Below are 16,055 nucleotides of genomic sequence, written 5' to 3'. Positions count from 1 at the left end.
TGCACCCCCAGCCAGAATCCTAACCCCCTCCTGCACCCCAATTTCATGATCATTCATGGCCCGCCATACAATTTCTATACCCAGAAGTGGCTCTCGGGCCAAAAAAAGTTTGCCCACCCCTGTAGTAGAGCAAACTAACCAGTGTTTAACAATGTCCAGCCTACAGCCTAATGCACTTTAGATGTACTGAGTGGAAATGCATTCCCTTTACACTGATTAAGGGCTACTAAAAACGTAGATGGCTTTCTAAATTGCTTTAGTCCTATTCAAAGACCCCTGCACCCTCAAACATCTACTGTATAAGTCTAGTTTCCCACAGGTGAGAAGGAGGTTTTAGGAAGTACACCTGGAGAGGATAGTCTGATTCATGAGGAATTCAAGACACCACTTCTGATATCAATTCAAGATGAGGCCACAGGACAACTTAATCACTATGGAATACTGAAAAATTAGAAGTCCAAGACAAGCTTTATTTAATGGCTCACAGAAGTAATTCCAATTAGAAGTGCAACATGTGGAATAAAAAAAAGAGTTCTCTAGGGGTTCAAAAAGCCAATTCAACCACCCTGTTAGCATCAACATTTATATTTTAATCATCCAGATTCCATTCAACTGGTAAAGCAGTTGAAGGATGTAAATTAGGCTATGGGAGTACTCAAACTTCATCGAAGTGTTCCCCCAAAGACCTTCTCTCTGCCACAGAGAGAAAAAAAAAGATGCTGAAGAAAGAGCCCTCAAAGAAAATTTTGAAGAAATATCTTCCTCTTAGTATGGAGGACTAGGAACAAGGTCAGTGCATTTCACAAGGTGCACCTGTAAAGAGCACTGACACGCATGCTACATTGGAGCATGGGGAAGATGAACCATTTGTCAAACTCTGAAACTTGGAACTTTTCCAAGCCAGACAGAACGGCATATTCCCCTTACAGAGGCATCAAAGATAAACAAGTCTGACATTCTGGAGTAAAGCAAGCAATAAGAATGGAAAGCAGGATATTTTCTTCCGTTTGCCATATTTCTTAGTATCCATTAGGCAAAACAATAGAATATAAGTGACTTCACATTGCATACTTGGAATATCTTCAAATCCATCCCAGAAGTCTCCTACTGTAGCTCCTGTGATAATTTCATTGGTTCTGCAATTGACCAGATCTACTTCCTGTTGGCCGAACTCCTTCCTGAAGGATTCTGGTTTCCAAAGCTCTGCATTTAGTTTGTGATGCACTCCAGACACCATCACAGGCTAAAAGACACATGAATTAGAGAAAATTAATGCCTCTTTAATACAGAATATTTTAAGATTTAATAAGCATTTCTGCAGGGCCTCATCATACAGGAATTATAATGGCAATAGAGATTATACCAAATTTAGTAAGAAAAAAATTGAAAATATTTTTTAAAATAACTATACCTTTTCTCTAACATCTTATTTATAGTGTTGCTGAGGATATGGGTACCTCATGAAGATATACTTAGTAGAATTTACAGTGCCTTTCCATTATTTCAGCTGCCATGCTAGATTTACGTAGTCTGTACACGTTATAATAAAAGCTGCTTTGTAGTTTGAAATCTTATCCATACTTGAGGGAAATAAAGGAGGAACCAGTAGCAACAAAACTGCTAATTCATTCATATGCTGTACTTTCAGAAGTTAAGTTGTAGTTTCTAAAGCTTACAAAAACTTCAAGTGTATTAAGTTGCCTGGAAAACAGAAGTAGTAAATCTTTCACGCAAATTTTAACTCTCAACTGGAAAAAGTATGTTCTGTTAGAAGACCAAAAAAAAAAAAAAAAGTTAGCCACAAGACAGTGACAGAGATCATTGCTGCTAAGTGAGCGGTTTTTCATAAGTGACTCTGGGTGTCAACTCCCAGACTTATGAACCGGACATGGTGGGTATTAAAGGTGAGTAATCCACTTCCCAATAGAGGTTTACATATAGTTTTAGAGACAACTTTGCTGTCCTGTCTTTGTAAATCAAACAAGTTATGATGGACAGCCTCCATCTGGTACAAGAAAGCCAGAGTCACAATAGGAGCCACCAATATATCCCAGCAAGAGGTATTAAAATGCACAGAAGTAGTATTTTATACAGTTTATCCTCTTCTATGCAAGGAGCTCAGCACTAATGAACTCACTCAACACTCATGTAAGGGAAGCAATTATGGATAATCATTCCCCTCTAAACAGATAATGAAACGAAAGCAAAGAAATTTTGTGACCTCATCATTTGTCAGTGGCAATGCTAAAAAAAGTCTGAAGTCCAGTCCCACCCTGCTTTAACCACTAGACAATAATCCATGGTGGCTCTCTGGCACAGTAGCATGCCATACATTGCACTACTAACTGGAAATTATAATCAATCTCAGAACCAAGACTGAATGTCCAGCTGTATGCTCTGCCACTAGAGAACATCCATTCTATATTTAGAAAATCCTCTCTGTTGACTAGTGCTCAGATACCACAGCTATAAGGGCCATTTAAAAAAAAAAAAAATCAAATCTACATAGTCTGTATTAGCCCACTAACGATAATGTGAGTGTGCAGGAAACAAACAAAACATCTTGAGGAAAATACCTGTCCCTGCTTCCAGCATTCTCTAAAGACATTCCAGTTACTCGCATTGTTGGGATCCTGAAGACACAGCAAGCGGTTATCACATAACCAATAGTGAGGTGTATCAAAGCCCAATATAGTAGGCTTTATAGTTAATCCTTGAGGTTTCTTAGGCAAATCTGTGAGAGTTCTACTTTGCACCAACGATGCAAAAATGTCATCAAGGATTTTGGGAGTGCTCTTGAGCCCACTTTCTGTCTGAATTGAAGAGGGAGAAGAGAAAGTCAATGTTAATGTATGCTTTTGTTGCAGTCATATGTCAAGATGCCATTGTTCTGCAGAGATTTTAATAAGTCATGCAACACTCCTACTACATATTTTTGCCACCAACTGCTTCCTTTTCACTTCAGCCCACGTTTATATTATGTAGGCATAATAGTCTCCTTATAGTTTATGCTTAATTATGTAAGTGACATAGCTTTATACTAAAATACTGTAGAAAGACTTGCTGTTATTTATACCTGTGCAAACCCATTGAAGAAGATGGAGCGTGGCTCCTAGTTAGGATTATATTTAAAGTTAGTGATCTGAAATCAGTGAGATTGCATTTCTGAAACCCAGTTTAAATATTTCCCCCACTATTTCAAAATTAGTTACAGACTGGGTTTAATTCACACCTGGAGGGACAGGGTGAAGTAATTTGCAATCTATGCATCTGAAAGAAAAAAAAAAAATAAATCACTTGATGGAGAACACAGCTTTAAACTCTAGCTGGGGGTTGTTTCAGAGCCCTCCTGGAGGCTACCAGGGAAGTGCATCTGCTGGATGCTCTGGCTCTATCCTTCCAGGTGTATGGGCTGCAGCGGACAGAGCAAGGGTAGCTGGCAAGCTTATGCTGTTGTGGCACTACTCCACGTAGGCTATAACCATAGGGATGCCTCTGACGAAAGCCAGACAATGAAACTGCCTTCCCCAGCAAAATATTTGACGGTTATGTATTTAATCTGGCACATGCCTGGTGAAATGGTTCCTATTCACTATACACTTCCAGCACAGTTTGGCTTTAAAACCACAATAAGGAAGAAGCACTGCAAAAATCCTCATATACCTTTCCTCCAGAAGAGTTCAGCAGATTCCTCAAGAAACCTGTGTTGTTGTTGTTGCTCACAGGTGTTAATATTGCACTGTTGAATGTCTGCAGGGTTGTAGGGGGTTTAGTGAAAGTGGGAAGGGTCTGAAGAGGTTTGTTTTCATTCTTTAAAGTGGACGCGAGGAGTTTATCTGAAACGGAGAGGTAAAACTCCACTGAAACTGAACCAAGGCAGGTATATTCTGGAGTTTGAAGCACAGTTTTATATCAATTAAAAAAAATTACTTGTTAATATGGCCAATATATTCCATTTTAAACCATCTTCGAGTCACACCACTTTCAACTATATTCATTAAAAAAATACTATTCCTTTTTGGAAGAGACATTTTCCCCCTTATGTAGTTTTGAATTTAAAAACAGATAGACAAAACTCTGTGGGTGAAATGTAAACAAGTCCAGTATCAACAAATATTTTGCTCATTGCCAATTTAAGAAGATCATTAGACTCTTCAGACTTGCCTAATGTCTTAAAGTATCTGAAACTGTGCACTTCCTCTTCCATTTCCTTTTGGGGGCAGGAGGGAATCTGTTCTCTTCCCCAAACTAGCACCATATCTGAATTGACAAATTATTACTTATTCCTCAGAAGTCTTCATTACTTCCTTCCACTGTATTGCTGCAGAGTACTACAGTCTAGCAAGTGGATTTTCACGAGTACCTAAGCAAGTTAGGTACCTAGTGTGCTTAGGCAGTTTTGAAAAATCCAGTGTCATGGGTGAAGTTTTCAAAAATGCCTAAATGACTTAGGAACTTAAGTTCCATTTTCAAAAGTGACTTAGGTGGTGAGGCATTTTAAAATACACAAGTCTTTTTACCTGGTTTATTAAACTCTTATACCAGTAGCCAGCCACCATAACCCCCACCCCATTCTGCAGATGGGTCTGATATTTTCAATTAGCTAGTAGCAGTGGAAGGTTGTTTTTCATATATGACATTTACCTTTATTTTCTTTATTCACGTTTCCACTTGTTAGGTTAGCCAGCCAACTTAAGGAAGGAGAAGTATTTACTGAAGAGACTGGTTTACTTCCAAATGTTGGTTTTACAGGAGAATCATAGCTAGTGGCTAATGGGTTTAGGACAAAATTATGCTGAAGTGTGGATTTCTCTCCGGGGAGTAAACTCTGCAAGACAAGTTGAAGATACCTAAGTGGCTTGCCCAAAGTCACAGAGGAAGTCTATGGAGGAACAGAGATAGCAACCTAGCCTATCACTTAATATTTTTCTTGGCATCTGTTATTGACACCTTAGAGCAGTTTTCAACTGGCCCGCTCGCTATACATCAGCAGTTCTGTCCTGTTCCCCACTAGGGGCTCTGCTTTAAGGATGGCCTACTACTCTGCTCCAATTCCACCCTGAGCTCCCAGCAGTTCCAGCCCATGTGCTCCCCCTGCCCAGTCCCAGCTGCAGTGTCCCCATGCTGACCCACATCTGAGCACACCCTGCTACACACCTGCTGTTCCACCTCTGAGCATATGCACCTGAGGCCAGCACCTGCCAGCTTGGAGGATCCTCTGTTGCCAGGGAGTAAAAGGGCCTGCCTGGCAGGGAGCACTAGGGCCAAAGACACCAGAAGCCTTGGTGAACTGGATGTGGGGAGAAGGAAGGGAGAATGCCTTTACAACAGAGCCCCCAGTGGGGAGCAGGAAGTAATAGATACCAAGTGGAACAAACGGAAAATCCTCCCCTGCAGCTTCAGCACCTATACTCTGAGAGATAACCGCTTTCCCTTCACAGCTGCAAGGTATCCTTTGAGCCCATACATGCTAGGCCTGGGCAGGAGGGGTTCAGAAACAGGTCAGCATATGGATGCTGCAGGGGAATATAGGGGCTGGAGCCGACAGCAGACCGTGAGCTAAGTAGTAGGGCCTTCCTTACAGCACAGCTCCCAGAGGGAAGCAGAAGATAAGAAAGGCTCTGTCTGGGGTGAGTCACCCCCTGATTCCCTGGGCCTCCCACACTGCTCCCTGCTCAAACTGTACCAGGGATGCTCCTGTCTCCTACAATTACTCCTCCATCCTCAGGGCCCAAAATCCTGAATACCCAAGCGAGCATGGAGGACCCAATGCTCATTCAGCTCATGAGGATTTCTGGCTAACTGAATATCAAACATTTCCACTCCCAATAGAGTATCATTAAGATCAGTGACTAAAGTTTCACTGTGAAACTGCAGCTAAAAATATCATTTCCTTTATCTGAATGCCCAGTTATCAGATGTCCCACAAGCCATATAGATAAAGAGACTTTACCTGCATTTATTTTAGAAACTTTTCATTTACATTTTAACACACTGAAGCTACCCTATTGATACATTTCAACGTATAGTGGTACACTTTTAAACAGGCACTTAATTATCTGCTTATGCAACATAAAGCAATCAATAACTGACAAGCTTTTGCTAGTGTGCAAACACCCAAAGAGCCCTTTGGCCCGCCAAGATTTGGCCATCACCTTACCCAGCCAGAGAGAAAACAAATACATACCACTGCCCTAGAGTATTAAGGCTAAAATAATTTTCTGAAGTTCATGCTGCTTTTAAGTTTAAAACCAAAAAGTCAGACCTATTTTAATACTTGCTTGTAGAAGCCATAATTTAAGTATGGTCTTCTGCCTACCACATCCTCAAAACCAAAGGCCAGATACCCCATTGAAATCAATGGAACTATGCTGATTTACACTATTTGTGGAGCTGGCCTTTGGCAATTGGGGGGGGGGGGGGAGGGGGAGGGGGAGGGGGAGGAGGAGGGAGTGGGATGGGGAAGACGATTGCTAGCATCAACCCTGCCAAGTAACATATGCCGGGGGGGGGGGGGGGGGCGGAATTTCACAAGTCCAATTAGCAATAAAAACCATGATAAATTTAAATATTTTTCATATGTAGTAAGGAAACTACTCAACTTTCAGAAGGTCACTACCAAAAGGGAAGCATTTAATTTATTCCCAAGTACCTGTAAGTGTTTAAAACTTAACAGAGTACTTCAAAAACTAGACTAAAATTGTATAATGCAATTTAAAAAAGGACTAGCTTTGTGGATTTTGTTTACAATAAGATGGTTATGTTTTCATAAACGAAAGCTATGTTTTAATTATAGGAAAGCTCTCTCTTATATCCCAGCCATTAAGATTTATTTGTTATCTAGTTAGCCTAAAATTCTTGTTAGAGACTCCATTACTGGAGTTTTATAAGGCATACGAGAATCTCTGAAGAAAGATTTTCATATCTTCTAGGAATTTAAACAGATTAATATTTTTAAGAACTCCAAATTCCCTCTGAACTGCTTATTTTAGATTTAACCTACTTTGTTGCATTATTTTGTCATTAAGTCTCCAGGACTCAAGGAATTTCCTCTGTTCTCTTTCTGCACCCCACCACATTCCCTCACCCTTCCAGTCTAGAAGTTTCTTGAAAATATCTTCAGTACAATCCTCCTTTTCCTTTAGCAGTCAGTCGAAGAGAGCCGCAGAACGCTCAATGCTTTTAAAGAACTGGACACTTATCTTAAAAAAATGGGTCCCTATAAATAGACACCTAAACATTTTGCTAGTACATTTAAGAAAGTTTAACCAGTGAATATGCACACACATTAATATTGCACAGATCCATAGAATGGGATTTCAGAAGTGGTTGGTGTTGACCTAACTCCATACCCATTGAAATCAGTTATCATTGAGACTTTAATGGGAGCAGAGTCAGGCCAACACTGAGCACCTTTGAAAGACCCAATCATTGTTTCTCAAACTATGTGTATATATAGCGTGAGACAGTGGCAATACCTGTTTTGGATCCTCCTTCAGATTTGGTTTTGATAGAGCCTTTAACTGCTTATTCGCACAAGGACAGTTTGCCTTTATTCCCCATTTTGCTCTTACAGAGTGAACAGTGTCACCAACATCATAGAGAGCTAAATGAGAAGAATCAGTAATGAGCTCATATTATCCAAATTAAACATACAGACTATCAAGATTCAATGTGGGTACACTCTGTAGCTAAAAGACGGTTAAGAGAGAAAGCATTTCCAAAATGGAAATATGTCAGTTTAACTCATGTTTTGTTTATTAGGATTAACTTTTTCAGAGAAATCAAGATACTTTCTGTACTTAAAATTAAATACTTTACACAAATAACACCAGCAAAACAAAATACAGAGTTAGTCTTTAAACACTGCTTCTTGGTAAACTGGCTGAACAATTTTATTACTCAAATCATTTTATCCTAGTCTATGGAGAAGCATTCTGGACCAGATCCAGTGGCCACTGAAGTCAGTGGAATCTTTTCCATTCAACTAGCATTGGATCAGGCCCTATATGAGTAAACAACAGAACACTTGGTACTGTTCGCATATATTTCCACAGTAATTAGAATACCTTTTCCAGGAATTATCTGTGTAGGCATTAAGTTCTCCGGTTCATGTAACTGACCCTTCACACATTTAAGCCAGGAAAAAGTATCAGATGCACCACCTGCAAACAAATCATTTAAAATGACTAGTTAATGTATTCATTCAGTCAGTCTCTGAATAGCCAGTTGTTTGTCCTTTAATAATTTCAGCATACAAGTTTATAAAAAGAGCTTTACAATAAGCCTATCCATTCATTAACATAATAGTTCAACAACTTAAGTTATTTTTAAGAAAGCAGGGCACTGCACATTCTCACCTTCATGTATGCTTTTCTTTTTCATCCTGTAACAATCTACACACACTCCAAAGCCACACTTGGGGCAAACCCAGTGAAGGTTGAATATTGTGGTGTCACACACATCACACATTTCTCGAACGCCTCGAACTGCACGTTTCCAGGCTACTTGTCCTGTGGTAATTGACAGTCTAGTCAAAGTTAAAGAGTTAACTTGCAGCCCTATGGGGTTTTGATTAATGTACTTCAAAAATAATTACATTAGTATAAAATATCCCCCATTGGCTCAAGAATTAATCTTGCCCCAACTCGGGGAGAATTTTAAGAGGAAGAATTACATGTCTGGAGGAGGAAGAGGAAACACTTCAGAGGCAGGTTTGAATCTATTCAAGGTTTTGCATGTAAGAAAAAATCCTGGGAAGACTGATTAGTGGACAGAGGGCAAACAAGGCTGTCAGAGGTGCACAATAAAGAGTAATCATATGGACACTACGACCTTGCCATGCGCACATATACATGTATGAAGAGAAACAATGCAGCCATTCCTTTAACCCATGCTGCATCTCTGGCTATACAATTATAGCTATAGGAAAAAGAGACATTGCTTAAACTGCAATTCTTCACTGAGGAGTAATAGTGTAAAATGCCATAGGGTTCCATATTTGTTGTCTTTTCATGGTTTCTAGTTTAAAAAGTATGCTCAGTTTAAGGTAAAATAAGAATAGTTTTTTTCTAGCTGTCAGTCGTGTAATCTCAGAATAGACTCAAATTTGAACCGGAGTTCTTTCCCTCATGCACATCTGCACCAGTAGAGGTTCCACAAACTAATTATCCCTTCAGCAACACCTGTTTAGTCCTTTGCCATCAGTGAAGTTTCAAAAAAGGTGCAACTGTGTAGGGCAATTCTGTTGGGGCTCAATCCTGCACCACTGAAGACAATGAGAGTTCTATTATCGACTTCAATGGAAGCAAGATGAGGCCCTTGATATACAAAAAGGAACAGAAGCCACATCACTCAACTGTCTTAGCCCCCTATTGCTACCAAGAACAGAAAGCAATAAAAACTTATTTTGTCTCTAAATTAGTAGATCTGACTGAATATACACAGGCAGCAGATAAGTAGAGTAGAAAAAGTACCATTTTTACATCATCACTTTCTATAACAGAACTGCACTTCAAGGTTTTTTCTAGAAAGGGAGGAGAAGTCAGGCCAACTGAGAGTATGAGACTCACGTGCAGAGCTGAATCCTGATAAGGGTCCAAGAGTACAGAGTTGCTTAACATTCATATCCACAAGTTTAAAGATATTATTACTTCCCACCAAGAATCAAAATGGACATTTAATAAAGTTTTTAGAACAGCAACACCAAATGCATACAATCAATTTGCATGCAGGAAACAAGCTATGAAGACCTATTTTGAAAAGTTGAGTGAAAAGTCCTAAATTTTACATTTCAGAAGAGCTGCTCTTACTGTGTGGTTCTATTGTGGACATGACCTCCTTTTCAGATATCACCAGCCGGCAGAAGTGATCTCCGATGTTGGCTAGAATATACTTTGCAGTGTCCAGATCTAGACCCACAACATTTTTTGCTAAAGGCAGCCACAAGCTGATAGCCTCAGAGTCATACTTGTCCGGCGTTAAGAAACCTTCTTCACGCAGCAATCCATGTCTATTGAACCGCAGCCTGTGGAGGAGAGAGGATGGGGATAACAAAACAAAAAACCCAAATGTTGTCTACTAGCTCATTTCCACCTCTTCTAGTCTGTTACCCAGACACCTGCATACGACCATACAAGAAATTAACAGGATAACTGACAATGCTGAATGATTTAATGGTTAGTATAGATCAGGATAAATTGTGTTCTCTATTATGTCAGAGAATCATGATTAAACCATGCTCACTGAGGAAGAAATTCAGTTTTTGTTGTGCCCTTCGCATTTTAAGCCAGGAAATCTAAAGAATCCAATTAGTGAGAATCTTAAATGCATTTGCAATATGAGACATGCACTTTAGGGCTGTAGCAAAGATTTTTCATTGTATTAGTGGTGCACAGCTCAAACTTGATTCAAACCCTAACACAGCAGGAAACTGAATATCTTAAACATAACCAATAAAACAATTATGGCTAACTTGGAAAGCAGGTCAGTAGACAAAAGAACATCTACTTTCCAGAAGGTTTTGTATTTAGATTTACCAGTAGGAAAATCTAGGGGGAAAAATATTTAACTATTGACAACACAGAAAAAGAAATATATTAAAGAAAACTTTACAAATCACATGCTAGAAGTGTTCATTAATAGGGCTCCTTTACAAACTATCCATGAAATCTCAGTGAAAGACAGCTGCTTCTGAGGTGGAACAACCAACAGGTGCTTGATATGCTGCATAAAAATGGCAAGGAAGTTAGTTCAAAAGCAAAAAAAACCATACTGCTACCCATTACTCTTCCCATGAATTAAGAGTGCTGTGGGATCTTTAACATCCACACAGAGGAGATGGGACCACCATTTTTAAAGTTCTAATTGAAGAGACTCAATGTAGTTGAATCTCAACATCTACCTTGAAGTGATGAGTTAACATTACTTAGCTTTAAAACAACTGTGGTATTTCAGGCATAATATTAAGCCACCTTTATTAAATCACCAGTTAGCAATATTGGTCTTAAATGTTTTGTTCTCATGTTACACTTTTTTCTTACTTCTCCCCTTCAATCCTCCCTCCTCAAGAGCTCACAGAGCTATAATAATACTTCTTCCACTAGAAGGTGTGCAGGAAATTAAGCCTGTAACGCAACAGTAAAACAGGGAGATTTTTCCAGCCCCAAATCTTCATTCAAGGAAACTAGGACTTCAATGTTTGTTTTTAAATTTAATCACAAAGTGAGCTCTCTACACAGCACTACACATGCATCACTTTATGCAACAAAAGAATGATACAATCCATGCCCCATAAAGTTTAACACAAGAAAAACAAAACTAGTAAGGACAGACGTGACAAAATCATTGGGAACGAGATGAATATAGAAAGATTTCATGAAAGGGGAGAGATTTATGTAGGTTTTGAAAAAGGAGGGGATATTTTCAGGAACCTTGCATAGTCTGCATTTCTGCAGAAAAAAAACCTATACCTTCCCTCCCAATTGTACTCCGAAATTTAAGCTGTCCTTTAAAAATATTTCTCTAGTTCCTGACAACCACCTTCATGACAGACACCCCTGGGTACTGAATCAGGAACCTCTGGAACTCAAAGCATGAATCTCTACAGCTTGAGATTCAAGAGCCAGGCTCCCAAGCAGGCAGCTGTAACAGACTCAACCTCTCTGGATCAGGCATGGCGGGGGTCCACACCAGACAGAGTGACCATTTGGTTTAACTTAGGGCTAGTCTACACTAGCAAGTATACTGTGGGAGACTGTATCAAAAGCTTTGCTAATGTCAAGCAACAACACGTCCACTGCTTTCCCCCCATCCACAGAGCCAGTTATCTTGTCATAGAAGGCAATTAGAAGGAGAAATAGAAGGATATCATGTATCTCTTCAGGATCATCCACTGAGCTGACCTGGGTGGTCTCTTACTCCTATTTTATAGGTTCTCCCTACTTGAGTTCTGAGTGGCTCAGTTCTCAAAGTACAAATATTTAGGACTTCACGCATGAAAACTTACTCTAGCTATAGCATACCCTCCTAAATAGCAAAAAGATGTACCAAATCTAGTGTAAAGGCTTTATTTAATTGTAAACAAACATGTTCTAACCAACCCAATAAGAATGCACCTTTCTTTAGAAAAGAACAATTACAAAATAAAACATTGATTTAAATCATTGATTTTAATTAAGACTTTCCAATTGGTAATTTAAAATTATCTTGATTTAAAATTAATCCATCCTACAATGAGAACACAGTATGTATCATGTAAGCCACTGGACAGCTGTCAAGGTTATTAATTGATCTCAGATGCATTTGAAACAGTGACTTAGAGGTGATTGGCTGTAGCATCTCCAAAGCCATTGTAGGCCAGGATTTAAAAAAGAGACTAAAGAAACTACTGAGCACTCTGCACTTTTTTATTATTATTATTATTATTAAAGTCAGACAGGTGCCCATTTATGCCTAACTTTAGGTTTTTTTTTTTTTTTTTTTAAGTCTTGGATTGAGTCATCTTAAATCTATTTGTACAGCTAAGAATATCAGCATCCACATATTTTCAAAATTGCTCTCACCTCCTGAAGTGAAAGAATCTGCAAAAGACAGTGGAGTCTTTTTGCTCTTTGTTTTTCCGGTAGCTGTCCAGGCGGCATTCCCTGCACTTATGCAGGTGAGGTGCAATGTTATTGCAGGAACCATCCTGCACAAAAGCTTCCCCACTTTGCTGCAGCTTCTTAACTTTACAAGCATCTGTCAAGACTGACCTGTGAACAATTACTGCAGGAAAAAAAAAATAGTGCAGGTTAAACAACTTCAACTAGTCACTCAGACTCCCATTTGCTTACCCTATGCATCTCTGTTAAAGCTGTAGCTGCTTTTGTTAAGTTACTTTAACTTTTCACCCTATACCTCAAATTAATCTTAACATATTTTGAAGTTGGTTGCTTATTACAGAGCATAAACTTCTTTTCAAGTTTTCTGACAATAAGGTCATAGTCAGGGCCCCATTTATTGTTACAACCCTGCAATTTACCCCTTCCCACACAACTGCATTCCAGAACCTCAGCTTTTGTTTGTTTTTAAATTATGTTTCTGCAGTCATAATAGCTAGTTGCAACCTTGAACACAGGACCAGAATGTAAACAGATGTAACAATGTCTCTTGGAGTCTTCAAAGAGCCTGAAATACTTTTGAGAGATATAAATTGCCCCATTCATCTCAGTGAAATCCCTGGGGACTCCATAATTCTGCTGCTGCAGTCAGACATTTTTCAAAAGGATTATGGAATTCAGTATTTTACTACAGTCAGTGTTCAGGACACCCTCCTCCACCCCTGCCCCCCGACTTCATGCCCAGCTGGGATCCACCTGCAACTGTTGCTTGCTCTGCACCTTTCCCCACAAGACAGAGAACTGAGTCACAGTGTCTGCTACATGACCTGTTCCACAAAGCCAGGCAACAGGGGGTCAGGGAACCAGAGCTGGATTTCTGTGGTCTGACTGCAAACTCAATGATCAGCTAAGCTTTCTGGAGGACAGTGCAGCAGCCCAGGTCCATGGAGCTGAGTCACTGAATCCAGCTACAAGCTTCCCCATTCTCTGGCACACAGAGTGGGAAGGAGAGAAAAGTTCCTCTAAAGAACATTGCAGGACCTTAGTGAGTGGCAACTGGGCCATCTGGAAAGCACAGCTAAAAAACCCATCAACTAATTTTGTCAATGAATTATTTTCAACTATGAGCTTGACTCGTATGAGTGTGTATGGAGGTGGGAGTGTGGAAGGATAGAAATGAAAGGTAGAATAAATTAACATTGCCTTAGAATTTAGGGATTGTTGCTGTAGCATTTGGTCCCATTATGCCATGGAGTAGGAGCCCTATTCGTAAGTTATACTCACTTTTGCAACCCTTCTTCCCTAATGTAGCCTAACAGAATTTTGTTCGGATTAGATTTGCGATAAGGAAAAAAGAATACTTTTTCATCATGACATGCATATCTAATCCTACCAAGACCTTAAATATCTTTTCCCAAGACTTACTCTGTATACATAATCTGAAAATTGGGTATAAATTTTAGGAGCCCCCATCATACTCCTTGAGTTCCTATTCTAGAAGTGAAATCTAGGTGTTTCACTAACTCAGACATCAAGACTGCAATTTCATAAGGTTCCTTATCCTATTAACACATTTTTCTGAAATTTCTAAGCATCTTTATATACAATAATTCTCTATCACAGCTCCAGATATACTTGCCATTGTTGTGGACTTTACTGGTGCTCCCAGCCCTAGAGCCTTCGTTTTCATTTCTCTCACATGAAATCTCATTTGAGTTTCCTCTGACTGAGGAACACGCAGAAAAGGAGTTTTCTGCCTTGTTTCCTTTGCAGCTGCTTTGTAATGTAATCTCATGCCCAGCGAAAAGGCTAACAGAAGCATCGGATGTTGAGGGTTTACAGTCAAAGATTTTCTGCAGTTCTGATGTGCCATTAAGCCTGGATGTTACTCTGGAAGAATTGTCTAGGTCCTGTGTGGATTTTATAGGAACATGCTCCTTTGGGAAGTTTGTCATTGGCTTGGTAAAAGATTTGTGGACGTTTTTCAAGTCACTTTGTTTTTCATTGTGTGTGTCAGTCAAAGATGGCGATCTTGAGGTCTTCAAAGAGGTATAGTTACTATTCTGATCATTAGGAGTTTTAGTTTGTTCTTTCGATAGAAACTCTGCTTTATGGAAGACCGTCAGATTTTCTTTTGACATTTTCACCGTAGTATTAAGACAAGAAGGATGTTCTTCTGGTAAATTCTCTTTGCAAATGCTGAAATGTACAATATGCAGTAATAAGACCTAAAGAGAAACTCAAACCATAACTAATGCATCGGCTCTCCCAAGCTTTTCAAAGGAACCAGAGTTTACATAGGTAAAATAGGAAGTTAATCATGGATGCTAGCAGTTAAGATTAAGAATTCAGAAAAGTTTCACATACCAAACACCTTAAAAAGAGATACACAAACAATGAAAAACCACAAGGGGATTTTAAGACACTACAACTACTGTTCCTTCTGGGCTCCCGTGCCAACTTGTTGACTGTGTACCTCCCCCACCACAGAAGTTACAAGTACCTATTTATAAAAAGATAGTGTTTCTCTCCCCACTGTTGCTATGTGAAAGACCTACATAAACATGGGAAATGATCAATAGCTAAATGCAAGTTATGTTTTAGTCAAACAAGTTATTGGACTCAATACAGGGTAACTGGGTGAACACTAATGGTCTATGATATACAGGAGGCCAGACTATAAGAACTACTGGCCCCTTCTGGCCTTATATATTAAAAAAACCCACACACAACCACCCTCTATTAAGCTATATAGGAAAACAGTGAAAATGATTCAGCAGAGAGTTCTGTTAAATGCACATAGTAAGTTTTTTTTTTTTAAGATTTTTTTTTTTCAGTTACAGTAATCTTAAATAGCATGGATAACAGGTTAAATTTGGATAATGGAATGTTAAATAGCACTTATAAGAGAATCTTGTTTCCTACTATGCCATTTTCTATAGGAAGCACTCTTCTCCTATTGTGACAGGAGAATCAGGGAGACGGGGCAGAGCTTGATGCCTGGAACACTAAGTCAGGACTGAAGTGCAGTTACACTCTAAAGAATGTTTAGTACCTTTGTGTGTTCCAGATCTACTTTGCTCAGTCAACATATATTTCAAACTAATAGTGCCATAAATTTAGCCTTTCAGATTCCAGATCCCCACGTCCATGCAATACAAACAGAACTTTTAACAATTCTTTTGATTCATTGGTCATTTCCTTAATTGTATCTAGCTGCTTTTACATCTCTATATTGGATCTGTCAGGCTACCATGAGTAAGATTATTTGGGTCAGAAAATAGATATGACTAATCAAGAGGTTTGTTCCCTGTGTGTAATCAATTTGCTTTCCTCCCCTACTCCAAAAAATAAAGTCACTTGGACTGTATTTGCATTTGTAATTAGGTTAGCAACATTCTGTATATGAGACAGAACTCCCATAAAGGTATGTATACAACACATACGCTTTATGGT

General features: G+C 39.2%; 1 protein-coding gene across 2 annotated transcripts in view; it reads right to left on the bottom strand.

Moving 5' to 3' along the window:
• KDM3A (lysine demethylase 3A) overlaps window positions 1-16,055 on the bottom strand; it is a 45,212-nt gene that overhangs the window by 9,509 nt on the left and 19,648 nt on the right. For both annotated transcript variants that reach the window (XR_012639378.1, XM_074951885.1), the window contains 10 exons: window positions 14,239-14,798; window positions 12,564-12,765; window positions 9,813-10,027; window positions 8,361-8,513; window positions 8,070-8,165; window positions 7,479-7,606; window positions 4,645-4,828; window positions 3,664-3,836; window positions 2,577-2,813; window positions 1,072-1,243 (listed from right to left, as the gene is read on the bottom strand). Coding sequence is in view for 1 of the 2 variants with exons in the window: in XM_074951885.1 (XP_074807986.1) it covers window positions 1,072-1,243; window positions 2,577-2,813; window positions 3,664-3,836; window positions 4,645-4,828; window positions 7,479-7,606; window positions 8,070-8,165; window positions 8,361-8,513; window positions 9,813-10,027; window positions 12,564-12,765; window positions 14,239-14,798 (2,120 nt within the window). In the remaining variant the exon portion in view is untranslated. The remainder of the gene's footprint in view (window positions 1-1,071; window positions 1,244-2,576; window positions 2,814-3,663; window positions 3,837-4,644; window positions 4,829-7,478; window positions 7,607-8,069; window positions 8,166-8,360; window positions 8,514-9,812; window positions 10,028-12,563; window positions 12,766-14,238; window positions 14,799-16,055) is intronic.

The sequence above is a fragment of the Natator depressus genome, chromosome 4 (assembly GCF_965152275.1).
Source record: "Natator depressus isolate rNatDep1 chromosome 4, rNatDep2.hap1, whole genome shotgun sequence".
Classification (NCBI taxonomy): domain Eukaryota; kingdom Metazoa; phylum Chordata; order Testudines; family Cheloniidae; genus Natator; species Natator depressus.
This window is presented reverse-complemented; position numbering and strand designations above follow the sequence as displayed.